The 20147-nt window shown below is 36.9% G+C and overlaps 1 protein-coding gene across 1 annotated transcript; it reads left to right on the top strand.

Moving 5' to 3' along the window:
- Window positions 1-6421: 6421 nt before the first annotated feature.
- On the top strand, window positions 6422-20042 carry LOC112185118 (protein trichome birefringence-like 19). The gene is made up of 4 exons (XM_024323329.2): window positions 6422-6484; window positions 6618-6680; window positions 15048-15677; window positions 19084-20042. The coding sequence occupies exons 1-4, from the start codon at window positions 6422-6424 to the stop codon at window positions 19897-19899; spliced, it is 1572 nt and encodes a 523-aa protein (XP_024179097.1). The 3' UTR covers window positions 19900-20042.
- The last annotated feature ends 105 nt before the right edge of the window (window positions 20043-20147 follow it).

The following is a 20147-nucleotide window of genomic DNA, read 5'->3' as shown; positions in this document are numbered from 1 at the left end:
TCATGGATAGGTTCTGACACTGAGGCGTCCCCCAATGATGTCTCTTGGACATAACCATAATCCGGAACATTCTCATGGGACGGATTTTGAGTATCGATGATCAAAGGATTTATTTGTGCCTCATTCGCTCTTTTTCTAGGGCGAGTATCCTTCGAACCAATCGGTCTACCGCGCTTCCTTGCGGGACCTACAGCCATAGATGCCACATTATTGCCATGTTGAGCAATGGTGCCATCTCCTAGCGTTAAAGGAGTGGCGTTATGTCCATTATTCGGGACATCAATCCTTGCAGGCACGTTTGCAGCAGGTATGTGTGATCTCGTCACTTTAGCAATATCAGAAAACGCATCAGGCAGAGTGTCTGCTACGTTCTGGAGCTCGATTATTCTTCGCACTTCAAGTTCGGACTGTGCGGTATGGGGATCGAGATGAGACATAGTGGGGACAGACCACGACAATTCCTGTCGTTCCTGTTGAACATTTGTGTTCTTATCTCCCCCTAATGATGGGAAGACTGTCTCATCAAAGTGACAATCCGCAAATCTAGCGGTAAAGAGATCGCCTGTCAAGGGTTCAAGATAGCGGACGATAGTTGGAGATTCATATCCAACATAAATGCTTATTCGTCGTTGTGGACCCATCTTAGTACGCTGTGGCGGCGTAATAGGCACATAAATAGTACACCCAAAAATGCGTAAGTGCGAGATATTAGGCTCGTACCCAGTCACTAGCTGTAACGCAGAGTAAGATTGGGTTGCAGTGGGTCGTAGACGAATTAGCGTCGCTGCATGTAATATTGCATATCCCCAAGCAGAAACAGGGAGATTAGTGTGCATTACCAATGTCCGTGCTATCATTTGTAGTCGTTTGATAGCAGCTTCTGCGAGACCATTTTGGGTATGAACATGGGGAACTGGATGTTCTACATCAATCCCCAGTGACATGCAATAGTCATCGAATGTTTTCGATGTAAACTCCCCAGCATTATCAAGTCGAATTGACTTAATTGGATGGTCAGGGTAGTGAGCCCGTAGACGGATAATCTGGGCGAGGAGTTTAGCATAAGCAGCATTTCGAGTGGACAACAGCGCGACATGTGACCAGCGTGTCGACGCATCAACCAATACCATAAAGTATTTGAAAGGTCCGCATGATGGTTGAATTGGTCCACAGATATCCCCTTGGATTCTCTGTAAGAACGGAATGAGTATTTTAGGATCCTTTGCGTAGGACGGTCTCGGTCCTAATTTCCCGAAGGAACAGGCTTTGCAAAATGAGCGAGGGGCCTTAGAAGCAACCAATGAGGATTTTGGTTGGGCCTGAGCGTCTGTAGCGCTATTAGAAGCAAAATGTGTGACTACATCTCCTTCTATGGCATTGTAGCTATTTGGAGGAACAATCATGGCGTTATGCTCATGGTTGGTGTCATCACATGGGACTTGGCCAGCCTTATGGCGCCCCAAGACGGCTGCAGCACCAGATGCTGCAATTGTTGCGGTCTTGTTAAGTCCAGGAATCAATTCTCGATTCTTGCTTCTTCTCACTCTGAAGAATGGATGTCCGTGTGAAGTCTTTAGTATACGGAGCATCATATCACGACCAGGGTGCCCTAGTCGGTCATGCCAAAGCCAATATGTGTCAGAATCCAAGAGATCTTCTCTTATGACATTATTGGATTCAATTGGTCGAATTGTAGTGACATAAAGTCCACTAGATTGACACATAAGTTTCTCTAAGATGCGCTTTCGTCCGCAATCATTAGAGGTAATGCAAAGGAACTCTTTTCCGTTCTCAGTATGCGTTTCCGCATGGAATCCGTTGGCTCTTAAATCTTTAAAGCTCAATAAGGTTCGATTTGCCTTAGGAGCATAGAGAGCTTCAGTGACTTTAATCAAGGTGCCATTTGGCAATAGGAATTGGGCCATTCCATGTCCTTGAACTAAACCTGATGGCCCAGCCATCGTAGTCATAGTGGAATATGTAGGCAACATCTCCAAGAATAATTGCCTATGTCGTAGAATGGTGTGCGTAGTCGCACTATCAGCGAGACATTGTAGTTCATCCATTCCTTAAGAGAAAAGCTCGTAATTAAAAAAAAGGAGTCATAAAGGAAAGAACTCAACTTTTATTAATAAGCCAAACGGAATTACATCATCATTTATTTCATCAAAGAAAGCGTAATCCAATAAACTTAGTTAATGCAAAGCAATGGTAGTCGTCTAACTTCTTTCGGTAATTCCAATGCAAAGGTGACCAGGTGAGTAGAGAGATGTTGGTGGAGCAAAGGCTCGCTTAAGTACCAATTATCTCAAAACCTTCCTAGACATCACAATTACATTGAGTACGCCTACTTTTGAAGAAAGATTAATCCCATTGGCATCTACTATAGGATAATGTGGCGATTGCCTACATCTCTTGGAAAATGAAAAGACTTAATCAAAATCACCAGTTTCTGGGTTTTGATTTTTGTCGTCTTCCACCCTTAGATCGAGATTGCCATCTTGATCTTCTTGTTCCATGTAATTTGCCTCCCTTGCTTCACGATACATTTTGTACGCGTTTGCAACATTCTGGGATGCTTTACATGCCCTTGCCCAATGTCCAGGTAGTCCACATCGGAGACAAGCATCATTATGGTCAGGTTCCCTTGATCGAGGTGCTTTAGGAGCACTTTGAAAACGGTTGTTTCCATTGGTGGTGTTACCACCATAACCGGAGGCTTGGCCTCGCTCTCTCTTCACACGTTTACCTCCACGGTTCCGTGCACGCCTATCTTGGCGGTTTCCTTCCTCTTTAGGGCGAGAATATGGACCTGAACGTCCATAATTATCCCTTCTTTTAGGGTTTCGCTCCTTGCGTCCTCCCTTGGAGGTGCGACTATAATTAGACTCCGGAATTGACTTGGTTCCCACGGGTCTAGAGTTATAGTTCTTCACAAGTATGTTGTCGTGCTTTTCAGCTACGTTCATGACACCAATTAGCTCATGAAATCTTGTGATGCGTCTAGCATTGATATCAATTCGATAGTTTTTAGCTATCATTAATGCAGAGACAGGGAAGGTAGAGAGAGTTTTCTCGATCAACATCGTATCAGTGATTTGATGTCCACAGAATTCCATCATAGACTTGATACGAAGTGCTTCCGAATTGTAGTCAAGAACTGTCTTGAAATCACAGAAGCGGAGGCTTTGCCATCTCTCTTCTAAGTCGGGAAGCAGGGAATCACGGACGTTGCCAAAACGCTGCTCGAGTTCTACCCATAGCTTTCTTGGGTCTTCCTCATTGAGGTACTCATTTTGGAGCGCGTCATTCATGTGCCTTGTCATGAGAATGATGGCTTTTGCTTCATTAGCCTCTCTCTTTGCTCTATTTGCTTCAAAAGCAAGAGCTTGTTGAGGAGTAAGCACGTCCTGACTTGGCTCTTGGATCGTACTCAGGATCCCATCAGCCTTAAGATGCTGGCGCATATCACGGATCCACCTGTGGTATCCTGCGCCTGTTGTCCCTAGTGGGTTGAAGCTCAACTTGTTCAGGTTACTCATCCTGAAGAACAACAAGAAAATAGGGTTAGTTTCGGAGCGAAAAAGGCTACCACGAAAAACTATAAACTTTCTGAGCGTAATCGCTTTCAAGAAATTAGGGATTTTCTGAGCGTAGTCGCTTCCAAGAAAATCTTGATTCCAAGAGGGGTTTTGGATTAAATCGAAACAATGATGTATGTGGTCGATTGTTTTCTTCTCAACAAATTCTAAGTTTGGAGGACTCTACAAGCTCCAAGCTTGGAGTGAGCACGAACCCCCACAGTTCGGCCTTTTTGGTCTCCCCTATGAAGAAGAAAGGGGGGTAGAATAAGGGATGTTGGAAGTCCCCGTGAAAAGAAGAGAAAAGTAATAAAAACTTCAAAAACGGGAACTTTTAGAAAAGTTTACCTTAAGAATTGACCGGAAAAAGTGTCCGGAAAGTCGCCGGAAAAGTGTCCGAAAGTCGCCGGAAAAGTGTCCCGAAAGTCGCCGGAAAAGTGTCCGAAAGTCGCCCGAAAAGTGTCCCGAAAGTCGCCGGAAAAGTGTCCGAAAAGTCGCCGGAAAAGTGTCCCGAAAGTCGCCGGAAAAGTGTCCGGAAAGTCGCCGGAAAAGTCGCCGGAAAGTTGTCGGAAAGTCGCTCGACAGATGTGTCGACAGCTGCTCGGCAGCTGCTGCGCAGGTGCTAGGCAGGCTGCTCGGCAGGTGCTCGGCAGATGGCTCGGCAGGTGCTCGGCAGCTGCTGCGCAGGGCCTCGGCAGATGCTCGGCAGGGGGTAGGCAGGGGGTAGGCAGGGGCTCGGCAGCTGCTGCGCAGGGGGTCTGCAGGGGTAGGCAGGGGCTGTCGGCAGCACTTCGGCAGGGGCTCGGCAGCACTTCGGCAGGGGCTCGGCAGCACTCGGCAGGGGCTCGGCAGCACACTGACAGCGGTTCAGAACTTCCGGCAGCCGGTTCGGCAGGTTTCCGGCCGGTTCTGGGGGTTCTGAAACCGGTTCTGAGCTTCTGGGATCAAGGGCTTTGATATGTGATAGGATTTGGGGGTTTCTTGTAAGGTTGGTAAAATGACCTAGTTCGGATCAAGAACTTTCACTACTCTAATCGATTTCGATTCTAATTCTAGAGCGATTTCGTGCTGATAACGTGTTTCAGAGAAACTGAAGAGTGAATTGGTGAGTCTTCTTCTCATATTGAGGGGGTTTATATAGGGTTACAAAGTAGTGTAAATTTGCCCTACATACATTAGTATATTTGCTACACAATTTCTCTACCTCTCAATGTGCATTTCATACAAACCACACATTCTCCACTTCTTAAGTGCATACTCCATGATATAGACATTTTACCTATTTACTACAACAAAGACCTTTTAGTTATTCATTTCTATGAATTATATGGACGGTTCATCATAGTAGTAGTAAGTGTTGTTAGAACCATTCATTTGTTTGATTCAATTAGATAATTAAACGATTTCCGATTTGATTGATTTTTTACAGAGATGATCTTTAAAGAATAATTTAAGATATAGACCGTTGGATTATAAATTTATTAAGTAAAAATATGTTAATCGACAACGGGGTGAATATGATCATTCACCCTAGGGGTGAACCTAAGAATTGTTCTTTTATACTAGCCCCGAAGCACATGTCAATTGACTTTTATTTTATCTTTTTAAATTAAAAAAAGTTACAGTAGTTTCTCTTCTAATTTTGAGGAAGTTTCTCCTTTTTTTCATGGGAGGTATTGCAATTTTTTGAAATATGATATAGTCAATTGACTATCTTATCCTCATATAGAAATAATTTATTTATTAATATAGATACTATGTGAGGGCATATATGATAGTTCAAAAATTTAACCATTCCCTCAAGAATTGACTTAATTATATAAGAATTATACATCAGAGTTCCATAATTTGAACCTTCATATTTTAAGTCATTATTTAGAGATCATCAATTCATCATTACAAAATTCAAAATAAATATTATTTATTCATACAATCGAATCAAACAAATTAACAATATATCTGTCACGAGAATGTTAGTGTTTACCCTTTTGATTTGGATTAGAAAGCGTTGGCATATTCTATCTTCATGGATTACCATGTTAGAAGGGACCTTTAACTCTTTAAGGCTTTAACCTTCCCCTGCATGCTTTGAAAGATAATAGAGTTACTAACAGTTGGTCTAATAAAAGATTTTACTGTTGTGTTAATAATATAGCAAAACACACGACTCACAAGGTTCTTCATAGTTTAGATGCGTATGCTCAGTTGATTAAACATGTATACGGGGTGGGGGAGGGATCGATGGAAATAACCTCTCTAAAGAGTACAACCTTGGAAATATTCACACCTTGTATTCATGATAGTGACAATTTCTTGTATATATATGGCTATGAGTGAATACAGAAAGATAAGAGAGGATCAAGGGGGACAAAAAAAAAACAGAGACCATCCTGTTAATGATCATTACCTTTATTCTAATATTTCATAAGGGTAATTCATCCAAAACAAGAGAAAGCATTAGCTAAGAGCTAGCTATAGCATGGTTTTGATCTCCATAAAATATCAAAAAGCGAACGTTTTCATCTTGGGAGAGTCTGCAACTTTCAGTGTCTTCTCAATGAGCTTTCTGGCCTTCTTGCTTCTTATTTCGACTCTCATGCTATCGCTCTTTTCGATCTTGTTGTAATCTGCAGCTGGTTTCTTCATCTTAAAGGACCTGAACTTGGACTTCAAATTCCCCACCAACCTATCCAACCCCATCATCACCATTTCACAGTAATGAAGATATGAAGCCAATTAACCAAACCCAATACTAGCTATCACCCAAGGAGGAACACAGCGAAGGGTAAGAGAGTTTGAATAATAGTGACCTTGAAAGCGAAAGATTTAAAGGAAAGGGAATGGGGGATTCACAGATAGGAGTTGAAGAGAGACATCAAGGAAGAGGGTTGGGAGAAAAGAAAGTGAGAGAGATGATATGAATGATCAAGTCGACGGTTAGAGGTCACAATGTAAGCGTCTAAACTAGTAGCACTTGGAAGGCTTACCACGCAATACTAATGAGCCTTGGAATTATACCCTTTGACTTACTTTCAGAGTAGTGGCCACCTTTTGGGCGGTGTATACAAATACAAGTATGTAGATGTAGGGTTGGGGGTGGTAAGTGCAATTATGGAGAAATGAATTACGCCTCCGGGAAAATGATGAGTTTCGAGAAAGTGAAGGAAAATGAATCCTTCTAGCTATATCCAGAAGATTTTATTCATCTTTTGCATATTGTATTTTGTGAATAAAGTGAATCTGTCCGTCTCTCTCATGTACCGACTAGCAAAGTTTTTTACTCGAGTACGTAGACTACAATCTGGGCAGGTTTAACAGAACTCGTCAATTTGTTTTAGTGTTTATAAGAGCCACTTGATTCTCTGCCATATCCAAGGGCCATTTCTCATCGTCATATTTGATATTTCCATGTTTTGTTTTCTTGTGTCCTTATCAGTTTCATAAGCGGGTTTTTTTTTTTTTGATACAATTCATAAGCGAATTCATTGCATTAGTTTCATGCATGCATGCAAGAAAGTTTTCTTCTTAAGCTTATTTTTTATGTAGATGACTTCGAAACCTGATTTTGAAGATGTCATGCACTCAGGCACAATATAATGAAAGGACTAATTTAAATCTTTCCAAGAAAAAAATTGTGTTTGGTAATAATTTTAGGGGACTGAATTTGCACTCCTACTTTTACTAAAACACCCCTCTACTTATTTGTCCCCACCCTCTCTTCCACGACCAACTAACTGAAACACTCACTCCTCTCTCTCTCTCTCTCTCTCTCTCTCAAAGTCTTCAAGTCCTCTACTGCCACTTTTTTTTTTAGAGAAGTTCATTCCAAGACTTGTAGCTAGCCATAGCGGATTGTAAGTCTGAGATTTTCGTTTTGCAGATGAGGAAATTTGTGATCAATTCAAAACCCAGAAACACAGATTAAATAGCTAGTTTTTGATCAGATTTAATTAAAAAATTGGCATCCCAATAATTCTCTAATATTGTTGACCTTCAGATGCACATGGCTTCTTGGTTTTCTCTCTTTCTCACTCACATTTGTTTCAGCCTCTCTCTCTCTCTCTCATTCAATACCAGTGCTACAACTGAAGCTAATCTTTTTACTATTGATGATATTCCTGTCAGATCTGCATTCATAGCCTTTTTGGCCATTCTCAAACTCTCTTCTTCTTCATTTCTTTAAAGGGTCTGCTTTGATTTCTTCACCAAGAAAATGATTGCTTTGAATTTGCAATTAGTTGCTTTTATAATTCTAAGGCTTGATCAAGCCCTCTTCATGAAACTTGTCTTCATTTCGCGATATTCGTGTTTTCGCCTCGAATGTCATGAAAAATTTGAAACAATTTAAGACTCTGTTGCCTTCGGCAGGATTTTGTCAATCTTGGAACTCAAAAAAGTTCAACTGTTCAACTCTTCCTTCTCTCTTATCTAATGGATTCTTGTAATGGAAATTATTCTATGCACCGACAGTATAAATGACCAAACTCTTATAAAATAATCTCAACCCTTGATATTTATTATTAACTTTATTTTTAATAAACAAAAAATGTATTTAATGCAATCTAACCATTCATTTATGTTGGTGCAACCGTGCAAGTGCACGGCGGTGCTCTGAATAATCTCTCGTATAATAAATCACTTATAGTCCAGGTGAAACAAAACTTTTCAATTTCAGTCTTTCAGAATTTCTGAATTTCTGATCTCATAGTATATGTAGCCAACATTCTCTTATTCTTTTGCCAATTCTAAATTTCAGCGATTATTCTTTGTTCAATTATATGCTGATATGAACATGCAATCTCTAATTCCAATTGTTATATAAATAAATCAGTATATTGGATTACACAAACTTATTTAACCACTTGCCTTAGCCCAGGTTCAACAAAGCGAAGAAGGGGACGATCAAAACAGAGAGAGAGAGAGAGAGGTTGAGGGTAATTTGGGAATGCAAATAAGATTTGGAAATGAAATATTATAAAAAAATCAAATGAGAGTGTGGAATGTAATAAGGGAAGTGCAAATTTCACTCCCCAAATTTTACTAATATTCTCCACGTACAATGATGTTTAAAGAGGATAATTATTATGTGGTCTCGGAATACTATGTGGCATTGTTATGTGGTGATCCGGACCAATCATATTACTCAAATTTGGTGGAGATCTTGCAAGAGTGAGCTAAAAAATTAAATTAAGAGAACTAATCAGAAATTAGAATAAGTAATGTGGACGAATGACATCAATTCAGACCACTACGTGTACCATGGTCTGGACCATATTATAATTTGATGTCCAGAGAAGGCTAAGCCATCATTATTGTAAATGTAATTAATTTTTAAAATCGCCAAAGCATTTATATGTATTAATTACTATCCTGTAAAAAATGTGGAATGATAATGAAAAAAAAATGGAACTTTTCCCAACTCTCTCTCTCTCTCTAACATAAACATAAACATAAAATCGCTATGTTTGTGGAATGTTCATCAAAAAGTAAGTAAGCTCTCATAATTTTTAGGGGTATTTGAATAATAAGAAAGAGAATAACCGTAATTAATTTAATTACGTCTATCCTTAAATCATGAGATACTAATCGTAACTAAACTAATAAGATGTTGACAAAATTAATTTTGATGTGGGAATATTTGACCTAATTATGGCTAACTGATATAGATTGAATAATACAACTTCTACTTCTGAGATAGGCATGCAGCCACGAACACACAAAGTTCAACATGGTCCTCGTAGATATCCCAATTCATAAACTCCAAGGTAGCTATGCATCTACCTATCTGCCTCAAATTCAAAACATGCAGCCAAAATCACTTTCCTAGAATTGTGCTATCTGGGCTATTTCCATTGAAAAAGAACAGACTTCTTCAAGTGGAAATATGTACGAGTTTCTTGCCTCCACGGAAATATTGATATGATCATCAAATGGTAGATTCACTATGTAAGTAATAAGATGGTCACTCTGGCCAATAACTTTCCGTTAAAATTAGGTAAACGTGATTATTGATCAATGTCCCATACACATCAACTATTGCAAATTGTGTGAATCATCATATAGTTTCAAACTCCATAATCCAGAGATTTTGTTTTATCTCACTTGGATTTGATATTCTATTTGGACATTTTTGTTTCATTCTATGTTGAGTGCTTTAAAATGTACTCAGTAAAATTCTTAGTATACCCAATAAATGTATTTGTTTTTAAATATATATAATTATTTATTAAAAAGAAAGAATATATATGTGTGTGTATAAAAATAATTAAACCATTTAATTTTCCAAACTGCCCTATCCAGCAAAAAAACAGAGCGATGTTTTGATGAATCAGAGTATTAGTTTTCAATCACCAAAGTTTGTCAATTTTGTTGGTTTAGTCGAGAAAAATAACAAAGTTGCTATTGTTTGAGACAAATTCTTGTAGCTCACCTGGATTCCAGTGAGGGAAGTTCTTATAAGCACCAAACAATTTAATCAGAATACTGAATAACACTCACCAAATCTTTAGAAATAATAAATTCTGAAAATATTTGGAAGTTCAACCTCGAAAGATTATTGTTTTTCTTTATTTTGCTTCTTTTGAATATGAAAACTACGAAGTAATTTGGCCTCGTTCTGAAGCTCACCCTTAAATTGTTATACACTAGCTATGAACTAGTTTCTCAATTTTCAAATAGAAAACCGACCCCTGCAAATTACATCCATCTTTTCTAACTTAACTCCCATCATAGACCAAAAGCAAAACAATAACTGAAACTAGCCCTAGCTAGAAGAAACTAAGACGTACAATACATGATTTTAAAAAGAAAAGGCATAGATAATCAGGACTATCCGCATCGATGGATGAAGTTCTAGGTAGGTTGTAGGCAATGTAACACTGGGACTGGTTTAATCAATAGTTCCATTTACAGTGTTACATAAGAGTGATGTCCTTTTCGGGATCTATGGAAGTAATGTTGATTTGCTTGATATTATTGTTGAGACAAGCTAGAGTCTCACCTACAGTCTTGGAGCAATCAAATGTAATCGCTAATACTTCAAAAAATTCCCAGCGTTCTTCGATGAATCGAAATCACTGAAAAGGATTGCTATAAGGAATTAAGAAATTCGTTTGCTGGATACATGATAAGGTTAGTTTGGAATATTACGTTGTTTAGTTAGATATATTCTTAAACAAATAAATCTGCTGGCTGTACTAAGAATTTTGCTAGATGCGTTTAGAAATACCCTTCTATATTTAAGGTTCTTTAAGACATGGCAAACGAGAATTTTTTTTTTTTTTTTTAAGAAATATGATAACTCTTTTATTGATCAGCGGAATTATATATTTTATCCATGTGGGGAGGACAAAAATATTATTACCTAATCAATTTAACATTTTTTAAAAAGCAACGAAGTTCTAATTTATCCATGAAAAATCAAGAGCCACAGATGAAATAAACGCCCTTGGCGTCGTATCTCAACAATAACATAACTAGGTGCCATGTCCAATGGCCCTAAGCTTCCAATGTTTGAACCCTAGCCCAACCCAATAACCCAAACCCAGAGGACTTGAGAACCAGGCCCAACTGTAAGCCCAGACCCAATTACTAAAGACACCCAAGAAGCAGGGCACCCCAACCACTCTTTTGCCGCTGCCCGCGTTGAGTCTATCGGCACTACCTTCATGGTCGCCTCCACTGGCCTCAGGTCTGGAGCCGCTCTTCGCCTTGAGATTTCCGGCAGAGGAAACAGAGAACCCTGAGAATGAGAGGCCCCAACCTGGAGCAACACCGCCAGTCACCATTGATCGAATTGCCGCTACCACGAAACCACTCCCACACCATCTCTTGAATATCGTCAACCTGTCCAAGCTTCTCTCTTCCGTTCAAATCGAACACCCTCTCTCTTAGGTCTTAATATATATACTTTTTTTTCTTTTGAATAAGACTCCTTATTTATAAGGAGTGACCTGGTCTAGCTGACCTCCTATGCCATTTTCAGGACAAAGGGGGGCTCTCTCACCGGTTGCATTCCGTAGTTTCACTATGATAAGGAGCTTCTCACTCAAACAGTCAAGGGATGATGTCGTCTGGCTCCTAACCCCCTAAAGTGTACATAGCTGCTCTCTTGACATATATGTATATCACACAGACACACACAGAATATATATATATATATATATATATATATATATATTTCCTATCCAGAGCGAGGATAGGGTTTAGGGTCACTTTTCGGTCGCATATCAACATCTCGACCGTTCAGTTTTTAGGTACTAATGCATAGATCATCTCTGCAAAATTTCAGCTAAATTGATGCTCGTTAAGGCATTGATAACTGCCTTAAAGCTAGTACGGTTTAGGTTAGACAGATTTAGTTCGTCCACTAGTTTAAGAGAGTTGGATACCTTAAAAATCACCAATTTGGTTGAAATTTTACATAGATGATCTATACATTAGTACCTAAAAACAGAACGGTCGAAATGTGGATATGCGACTGAAAAGTGACCCTAACCCCTAAATTCGTTCTGAAATTTTAGAGCGAGGCCTCACTCTGAATAAAATCTGTATAAATACACACACACACACACACACACACTAGGGAGAATCTAGAGAGGATAAAACTTGAAATGTCAAAATGTTTTCATTTTTAGCATGTAGTTTAATGATCTAAACCATTCATTTTCTAGTTACATACACACATACGAATCTTATAAAAAATTAGCCAAATCGGAAAACGTCTAACCGTTTGATTAATACAAAGTTCGTTTTTAATTTTATCTAACGGACTACATTTGTTTACACAATTTTGAATGACCAAATGTTTTGGTTGATTTTTTGCAGACACAATTCTTACGTATGAATCTAAAGGATTAACGATTGAAATCATTGAATAATATATGACATAAGTGTAAAATAGTCTAATTCCCTAAATTCTTAAAGTAATTAAGGAGATTATCTTCTAAAACGAGCTGCGCGCACACACATACGTATTATAACTTAGCTAAAGACCAACCTTGCAAGTAAATAAACATACATTTGACATCACCTTCACCCACCATTTGTATTTTGAACCAAGAATTATTCGAAGTCAAGCTAAAAGTCGATTCATATATATTTCAGTCATAATTGGTGATGGCATATCTAGCACCAACTTAAAGGGAATGGAGAAACAAAAAAGAAAACTATAAGATTTATATATGTGAAGGATTATATATGAGGAAATATCAAGCTTGACTTAAACACTGTTAACAGATCGAAAATATGTCTATTCAATGTATTCATAACCTATATAATTAGGATGGCAATAGTTTGACGGCTACTTTGAGTGGTGGAGCCACACCATTTATTCACAAAGTCTGCTGATGGAAGTAGATATCACGGTGGTTATGATTAGAAGCCAAATCTAATTTATAAGCTTAGTTAAGCACCATACAATACGATGAATCAATAATAGCATCAATAATTTAAATTTAGTAGAGGGGTTGGAAGTTTTAGATGGTAATGTGATACCAACTGCTGATATAATCTGTAGGTGGGTAGACAAATTGGACTTGTCTTTTTTGTATTTTGGGTAAAGCATGGCCCCAATCTATAATTGTTAAGGAATTCTAATTGTATGCATCAATGATGCAATTGAATATATCATTTTCTCCATTCTTGCAATATAGTTAACCCGATGGATACATATATCCACTTCATTTTTAATTTTTTTTGTTTATCAACCGATGGGAAAGTCGAACACTCGAACTCAAGAATAGTGGCGACACTTAGTTAAAGAAATTATCTTACCACGAAACTAAATTAAAATTTAATACATATATAGCAACATAAAGAAAAGGGAAAATTTCACAAATAGTCACTCAACTATGACTCATTCGACACTTTAGTCACTGAAGTTTCAAATATATCACTTTGGTCGCTCAACTATTATATTGTCAATCACTTAAGTCACTTTGTTAATTTTTTTCATTAAAAAAAATTATAAAAAATACTCTTTGGGTGACTTAAGTGATTGAAAGTGTAATAGTTGAGTGACCAAAGTGATATATTTGAAACTTCAGTGACCAAAGTGTCGAATGAGTCATAATTGAGTGACCATTTATGGAATTCTTCCTAAAGAAAATTATATAAATTCCAATAATAGAGGAGGTGGCTCCCATTTATGTGTAGATTAGAATTTGAAGTGAAATTTACAGACATGCATGTGAAACTAATATATTGTTTGGAAGATAGAAAACACAAATCAAATGTCTTCCAAAGATATTCAACAACAATATATATATATATATGGAGAGAGAAATTTTATACACACTCCTATATACTTAATACACATATACTTAATACACACATTTTAATTTTTTTTACAAACTTCCTCTTATGCTCTCTTCATTTTACTTAATAGTTTTCTTTTCGTTTATCTTTATCAAAAGGAGTAAAAATGTATTAAAAAATTTTCAAAAGATGAGGATGTGCACTAAATAATTTGGTAGATGTGAATAAATTTTGCATAATAATTTAAGCATGCCTTGGGAACTATCTCGATCGTGATTCATGAATGGGTTTTTTTTTTTTTTTTTTTTTCCTAGAAGATTCATGAATGGGAGGTTGGTCGACTAATTACTAACTTTAACATGTGTGTCCAAGTCGCCAAGTAATTTCCCATGCATAATTATCATACTTTTTAATGATGCTGAAAAGTGCAAACAAAGCCTCATCGTCCTTATCAATCATCTATTCGATCACTTTCCCTTGGATTCAAATTTGCTCACCATTAATACTTTGGTGGTGATACCACCACTCAATACAAAACTGTCACGTATTATAAAATATAATTATAGTTTATCATGATGTTTTATTAAAAAATTATATTTTAAGTATTCAATTAATTCTATATGACGTAACAAGTTTTAATAAAATTGTGATATCACGACAAAATAAAAGTGGTGAACAAATTTGAATCCCTTTCCCTTGGACTGTTTAAAACTTTTCAATCCATATATCATTTGAAACTTGCAAAGAATTTCATAATATACATTCATGAACTTCTTGATCAACTCGGGTTATTGAATTAGCTCAATCAAAATTTTCCTGGTCGATCACCTGAAACTTTGAACTTATATATATAAACAAACATCCCTGAAATATCAACAAATAAATCCTTATAATAATTAAGAAGATTCTCTAAGATGTGTAGCAGGCTAGATAGGAGCCTCATGATGATATTTCTTTTTATAAATTTTTTTTTCCTACTTATCTCGACCGATATGATTCTCCCGAAACGTGCTTGGTCACATACTCCAAATGAAAAAGGCTCACATAGTTGATCAACAGATCTGATTTGGAGTAGCATCATTTTCATGCCCATCAACAGCCCATATTATTAATATACGAAATTATTTTAGAATTTTAAATATTAATCACTAACTAACCAAACACCCTCTTTGAAAATTTCCAACACCCTTTTCTTATCAGCCTACGTAGGCTCTCTTCCCACTGCCATTTAGATTATTACATCTCTCTCTCTCTCTCTCTCTCTCTCTCTCTCTCTCTCTCTCTCTCTCTCTCTTCTGGTTTTCAATGAAGCACTACCAAGCCAATCTTCATGATCATGAGCTTCCCTCTGGGAAATACCAGGCACTTATACTAAAGCCTCCAAAAAAAATTGTTCTTCTAATCTTTGCCCTACTTCTTCTTACAATAATCCCATTCTATTACTCTTCATTAAGCAACTCTTTTTTCCTTAGAAAAACTATTCCAAACCCACCATCACTACCCTCTTCTCCATCATATGATGAAGAAGCTCATGAGGAGTTGCCAACCATAACTAATAATCTAAAGTGTGACATATTTAGTGGAGAATGGATTCCAAATCCAGAGGCTCCCTATTACACAAACACAACATGTTGGGCGATTCACGAGCATCAGAACTGCCAGAAATATGGAAGACCAGACTCAGAGTTCATGAAATGGAAGTGGAAGCCCGACGGGTGTGAACTGCCCGTTTTCAACCCGGCTCAGTTCCTTGAATTGCTCCGAGGGAAATCATTGGCCTTCGTTGGAGATTCTGTGGGTAGAAATCAAATGCAGTCACTGATATGCCTTCTTTCTAGGGTACGTACGTAATACTTTGACCATTTCATATGACTCTGTGAGAAACTTTTGTATGTGGCCGTAAGCCCGTAACCTCCCTTTAATAATATGCATGTAATTGAAATTCACGATGTACATACATAATAGTGAATTTTACTTGCATATAATTAAAGAAAGGTTATTTACTTAACTGATGCATAAAATTACTTGTTCTATAAATATATTTGCTATCCTCCTTCTTGGATCTATACATGTGTAGATTTGATCTAATCTTGTTCTTAATGATGAGACAAATGGATCATAATTAGGACGCAATTTTGGTAATTAAGTACATAAAATATTAATAGTGATACAAGAAAATATAATGTCTAGTGATACAAGAAAATATAATGTCTTTATATAGAGAATTTAATGTCTTTATATTTTAGTGATTATTGTCTTAGTGTACATAACTCTATTTTTTTTCTTTATCAATTTTGAAAAAAAAGGTTTTAACTTAAAATTTCGCCCTATATTTCAATGGAAATTATTCTATACACCGACGGTACAAATGACCAAACACTTATAAGATAATCTCAACTCTTGATATTTATAATTAATATTTTTATTAATAACCTAATAGTGTATTTAATATAATTTAATCATCTATTTATGTTAGTACAAATACACGTCGATGCACTGATTCTCCCCCATATTTCAAAGACATATACCAGAACCAATAACTATTTAATTAGTAAAGTCTAGATTCTTCTGATAAGAGCCTTTGTGGACCATGAGCATGCATCGTTAATTATTGATGAACAGAAAAGAAAAAAGGATTAAAAAGAAGAGATCGGAAATTAAAGGTTAACGTTTTCTTTTCCCAAAGAAAGATAGAAAAGAGGTTGATTAAAGTATCGGATTCGATCTTGATAGTTAGTTTTGTCCCATGACATGTGATTTTTGATCCGCACACAAGGTTAGCTGACCTAATTAATTACCTAAACCTTTTTGTAATTGAATGTTGCAGATGATTAGGTAAAAATACACAGTACGGACTAATTTGTTAATATATATTAATCTAATTAAGTAATTAAGTACAATATCTTGTCCTTACCCAGCTTGCAGTGGAATCTTTGCCACTCTCTGGTCCAAATGAGCATGTCTTTCACTGCACATGCGTGAACGCCTCTCTAGTCTCTACGCCTTTTCTTTTCACACCCGAAGATTCATACACACACACACCTAGCAAATTGTCATTAAATCTCACTTGAACGGACTAGCTACCTATTCAAACTAACAACAAAATCAACTTACACTAACGTTTTTTTTTTTTTTTTTATCCCAATTCAATTAACAGTGAGATTTTTCGACTAGTCAATTAACAGTGAGATTCTAATTTGTAACTTTCACAATATTAAATTTCTCGAAACATCAATAGTCTACTAAAGTGTATGTATAGTTGCTTTATAAAATCGAATCGAGCTCTAGCTAATGGCTTTTTGATGAGATCGAATCCAACAAATCAGATAAACCTAAGGGACATTCGGGACCCCTTGACATATATTCGATGGAATAACACAGATAATTGTCAAGACAACTGCTGTCTTGATCTAAACAGATGGATCTGTGTTTGGCTGAACTCGATCTCTCTCCCAACTCTGAACTCTGGCATGTTCTCCGTGTCTGGTTGTGCATGGATTACTATATTTTTGCATTATTAATTGGAGATTAGTTATCTGAAACCTTGTGCATGTTCATCGATCGCCTATTAATCCTATTATATGTTTATCTTCCACATGGTGTTCTGGACCTACCAATGCTGTAGCATATAGATCTGATTTAACCCTTCAACTTCCCTAAGAAGAAAGGTTTAGGCTTCCTAAGTAGTCTATTAAGTACTGTAGCTGGAATTCTGTTGGTTGCAAGTTGCAACCCAATTTGATATAGTAGAACAGTTACGCTACAACCATGAATTTCTATATAACTATTAGGATTAACCATCATCTACGTTTCAGTTAAATGTTGTTATTTATGCAATATAATATTATTTCAGTACTGTGTTAGATTTATTTGGCGCAATTAACTTTTGTTCTATTCAAATTAGATCTTACCTGTTATATAATAAAATATAACTCTAACTTCTTGTATTTTCACTAATTTTAATGCGTGTCCATGTGTTAGTAAAATGATATACTGCTCTTTTCGCTTATGAAGTACATAAAACGTAATATTCAACTCAGTGGCGGAATCAGAATTTTTTATTTGGGGGGGGTCCGTGTTTAATATTGAAGGATTAAATTCAAAGTTTTAATTGCTTTCTTTTAATTAACTATTGGTCAGTGTAGTCATATTTACAGATGATTTTTTCATCTACAAGTATGAGAGATTGATCTTTTATTTCATCTACAAATCTCTTAAAGTTTTGTTCAACATGCTTAAGAGCACCAAACCAATATTCGGGTGAAGTTGAGAAGCAGTAATTTAAGGGCCTACTTGTTAATTTTATGATAAAGATCTTACATTTTTCTACTATCGTCAATTGAAAAAGAGAATCAGAGAAAGAAAAAGAATTTTCTTTCTTAGTTGGATGCTATTGCAGCCACAATATAGAAATAGATGCACTAAGCCAAAAGTTTTTCTGGCTCAAATCTTTAAAAACCATAATATTTGTGGTCTACTATGTTATTTTTTTTTATTTGCTTTGCGGGCTCTCTCTGTTTGGGTTGTATTCTCTTGTTAATTGAAGATTTGAAGCCACTAATCAACCAAAAAAGGCAAAAATAATAATAATAATAATAATAACTAACCATTCTCCTAAAAAAAAAAATATAACTAACCATTAGACCTTATAATCTTATATAAAAGACAAGAGCAGCCATTCAAGTGGAGAGGTTGTCACGTGGGATTGTGGGATTATGGAAGGGGGGGGGGGGGGGGGGGGGGTCCATAACTAGGAATTAATTTAAACCTTTGTACTCCACTAAGCCAGCTAATTGACATCTGTCGAAAATCTAGGGGTCCGGACTCCTTCAGGCCGAATTACAGTTCCACCCTTGACTATCAAGCATTTGAGAGTAGTATTTGTTTGATTCAAATAATTGAGACATTAATTTTGACTTGGTTTAGGAAGAACCCTTTATTTAGAATTAAGGAACTTTGTATCTAGCTAGTATCATATACTTGGGGTGGTAAACTAAGTTGAAACAGTATTAAATACTCGGAAACTAGGGATCTGATGCAGCTATCTTACTAACTCTTCTTATTAAGGAAGATTCTAGAAATTCACATTTCAACGATATTGATGATTCCAACAATATGAAGTAATTAACAGAAACATAGTTTAAGATTTGAATATTGAATCACAAACTTGCATTCTTCAATCACTTTTATTATCAATAATTTATTAATAGCTCTTCTAATTAGTATTGGTGTAATTTTTTTTTAGGTGGAATATCCGATAGATGTTTCATACACAAAGGATGAGAAATACAAACGCTGGAAATACACATCCTACAACTTCACCATGGCCTCATTTTGGACGCCACATTTGATCAAATCCAAAGAAGAAGACAGTCATGGTCCAACCAACACTGGTATTTTCGGTCTCTACCTTGACGAATTCGATGAGGCATGGACAAGCCAAGTTGAGGACTTTGATTACCTCATTATTTCCGGAGGGCATTGGTTCATGCGATCCATGGTGTTCCATGAAAATAACAAAATCTCAGGTTGTCACTATTGCCTCCTAGACAATGTGCCTGACTTGGGAATGTTCTACGGCTACAGAAAGGCGTTTAGGACAGCTTTTAAGGCCATCAACAGCTTGAAAAATTACAATGGTATAACGTACCTTAGGACTTTTGCACCATCACATTTTGAGAATGGGATGTGGAACAAAGGAGGGAATTGTGTGAGAACGAAGCCGTTTAGGAGCAATGAGACCCAATTGGAGGGTGCCAGTTTGGAGTTTTACATGATTCAATTAGAGGAGTTTAGGACTGCTGAGAAGGAAGGGAGAAAGAAGGGGTTAAAATATAGGTTATTGGACACAACACAAGCCACGTTACTAAGGCCAGATGGTCATCCTAGTAGATATGGGCATTGGCCAGAGGAAAATGTGACTTTGTATAATGACTGTGTGCATTGGTGCTTGCCAGGACCTATTGATACTTGGGGTGATTTCTTGCTTGAGATGTTGAAGATGGAGGGTATCAGATCAGCTGAGGAGAAGCGCTATTCAAGAGATAGAAGAATGCATTGATCGAAGTTGGATATATTTGATTGTTTAATTTGGTATTCTTCATTTGTTCATGTTTTTTTTGTGTTGGGAGTTTGTTTGTGATGTAATTAGTGGCTACAGAATAAAATTTAATTAAAATAATATGAAATCTGTATTCTAGTTTTTGTCCAAGAGAAATTATACTACCTGGTCTCTGGAGTTAGCCCAAGTGGTGAGAGTTGTGGCCTTGTGGTGGGGGGGGGGTGGTCTCTGGAGTTAGCCCAAGTGGT

This window comes from Rosa chinensis, chromosome 2 (assembly GCF_002994745.2).
Source record: "Rosa chinensis cultivar Old Blush chromosome 2, RchiOBHm-V2, whole genome shotgun sequence".
NCBI classification, from domain to species: Eukaryota; Viridiplantae; Streptophyta; class Magnoliopsida; order Rosales; family Rosaceae; genus Rosa; species Rosa chinensis.
This window is presented reverse-complemented; position numbering and strand designations above follow the sequence as displayed.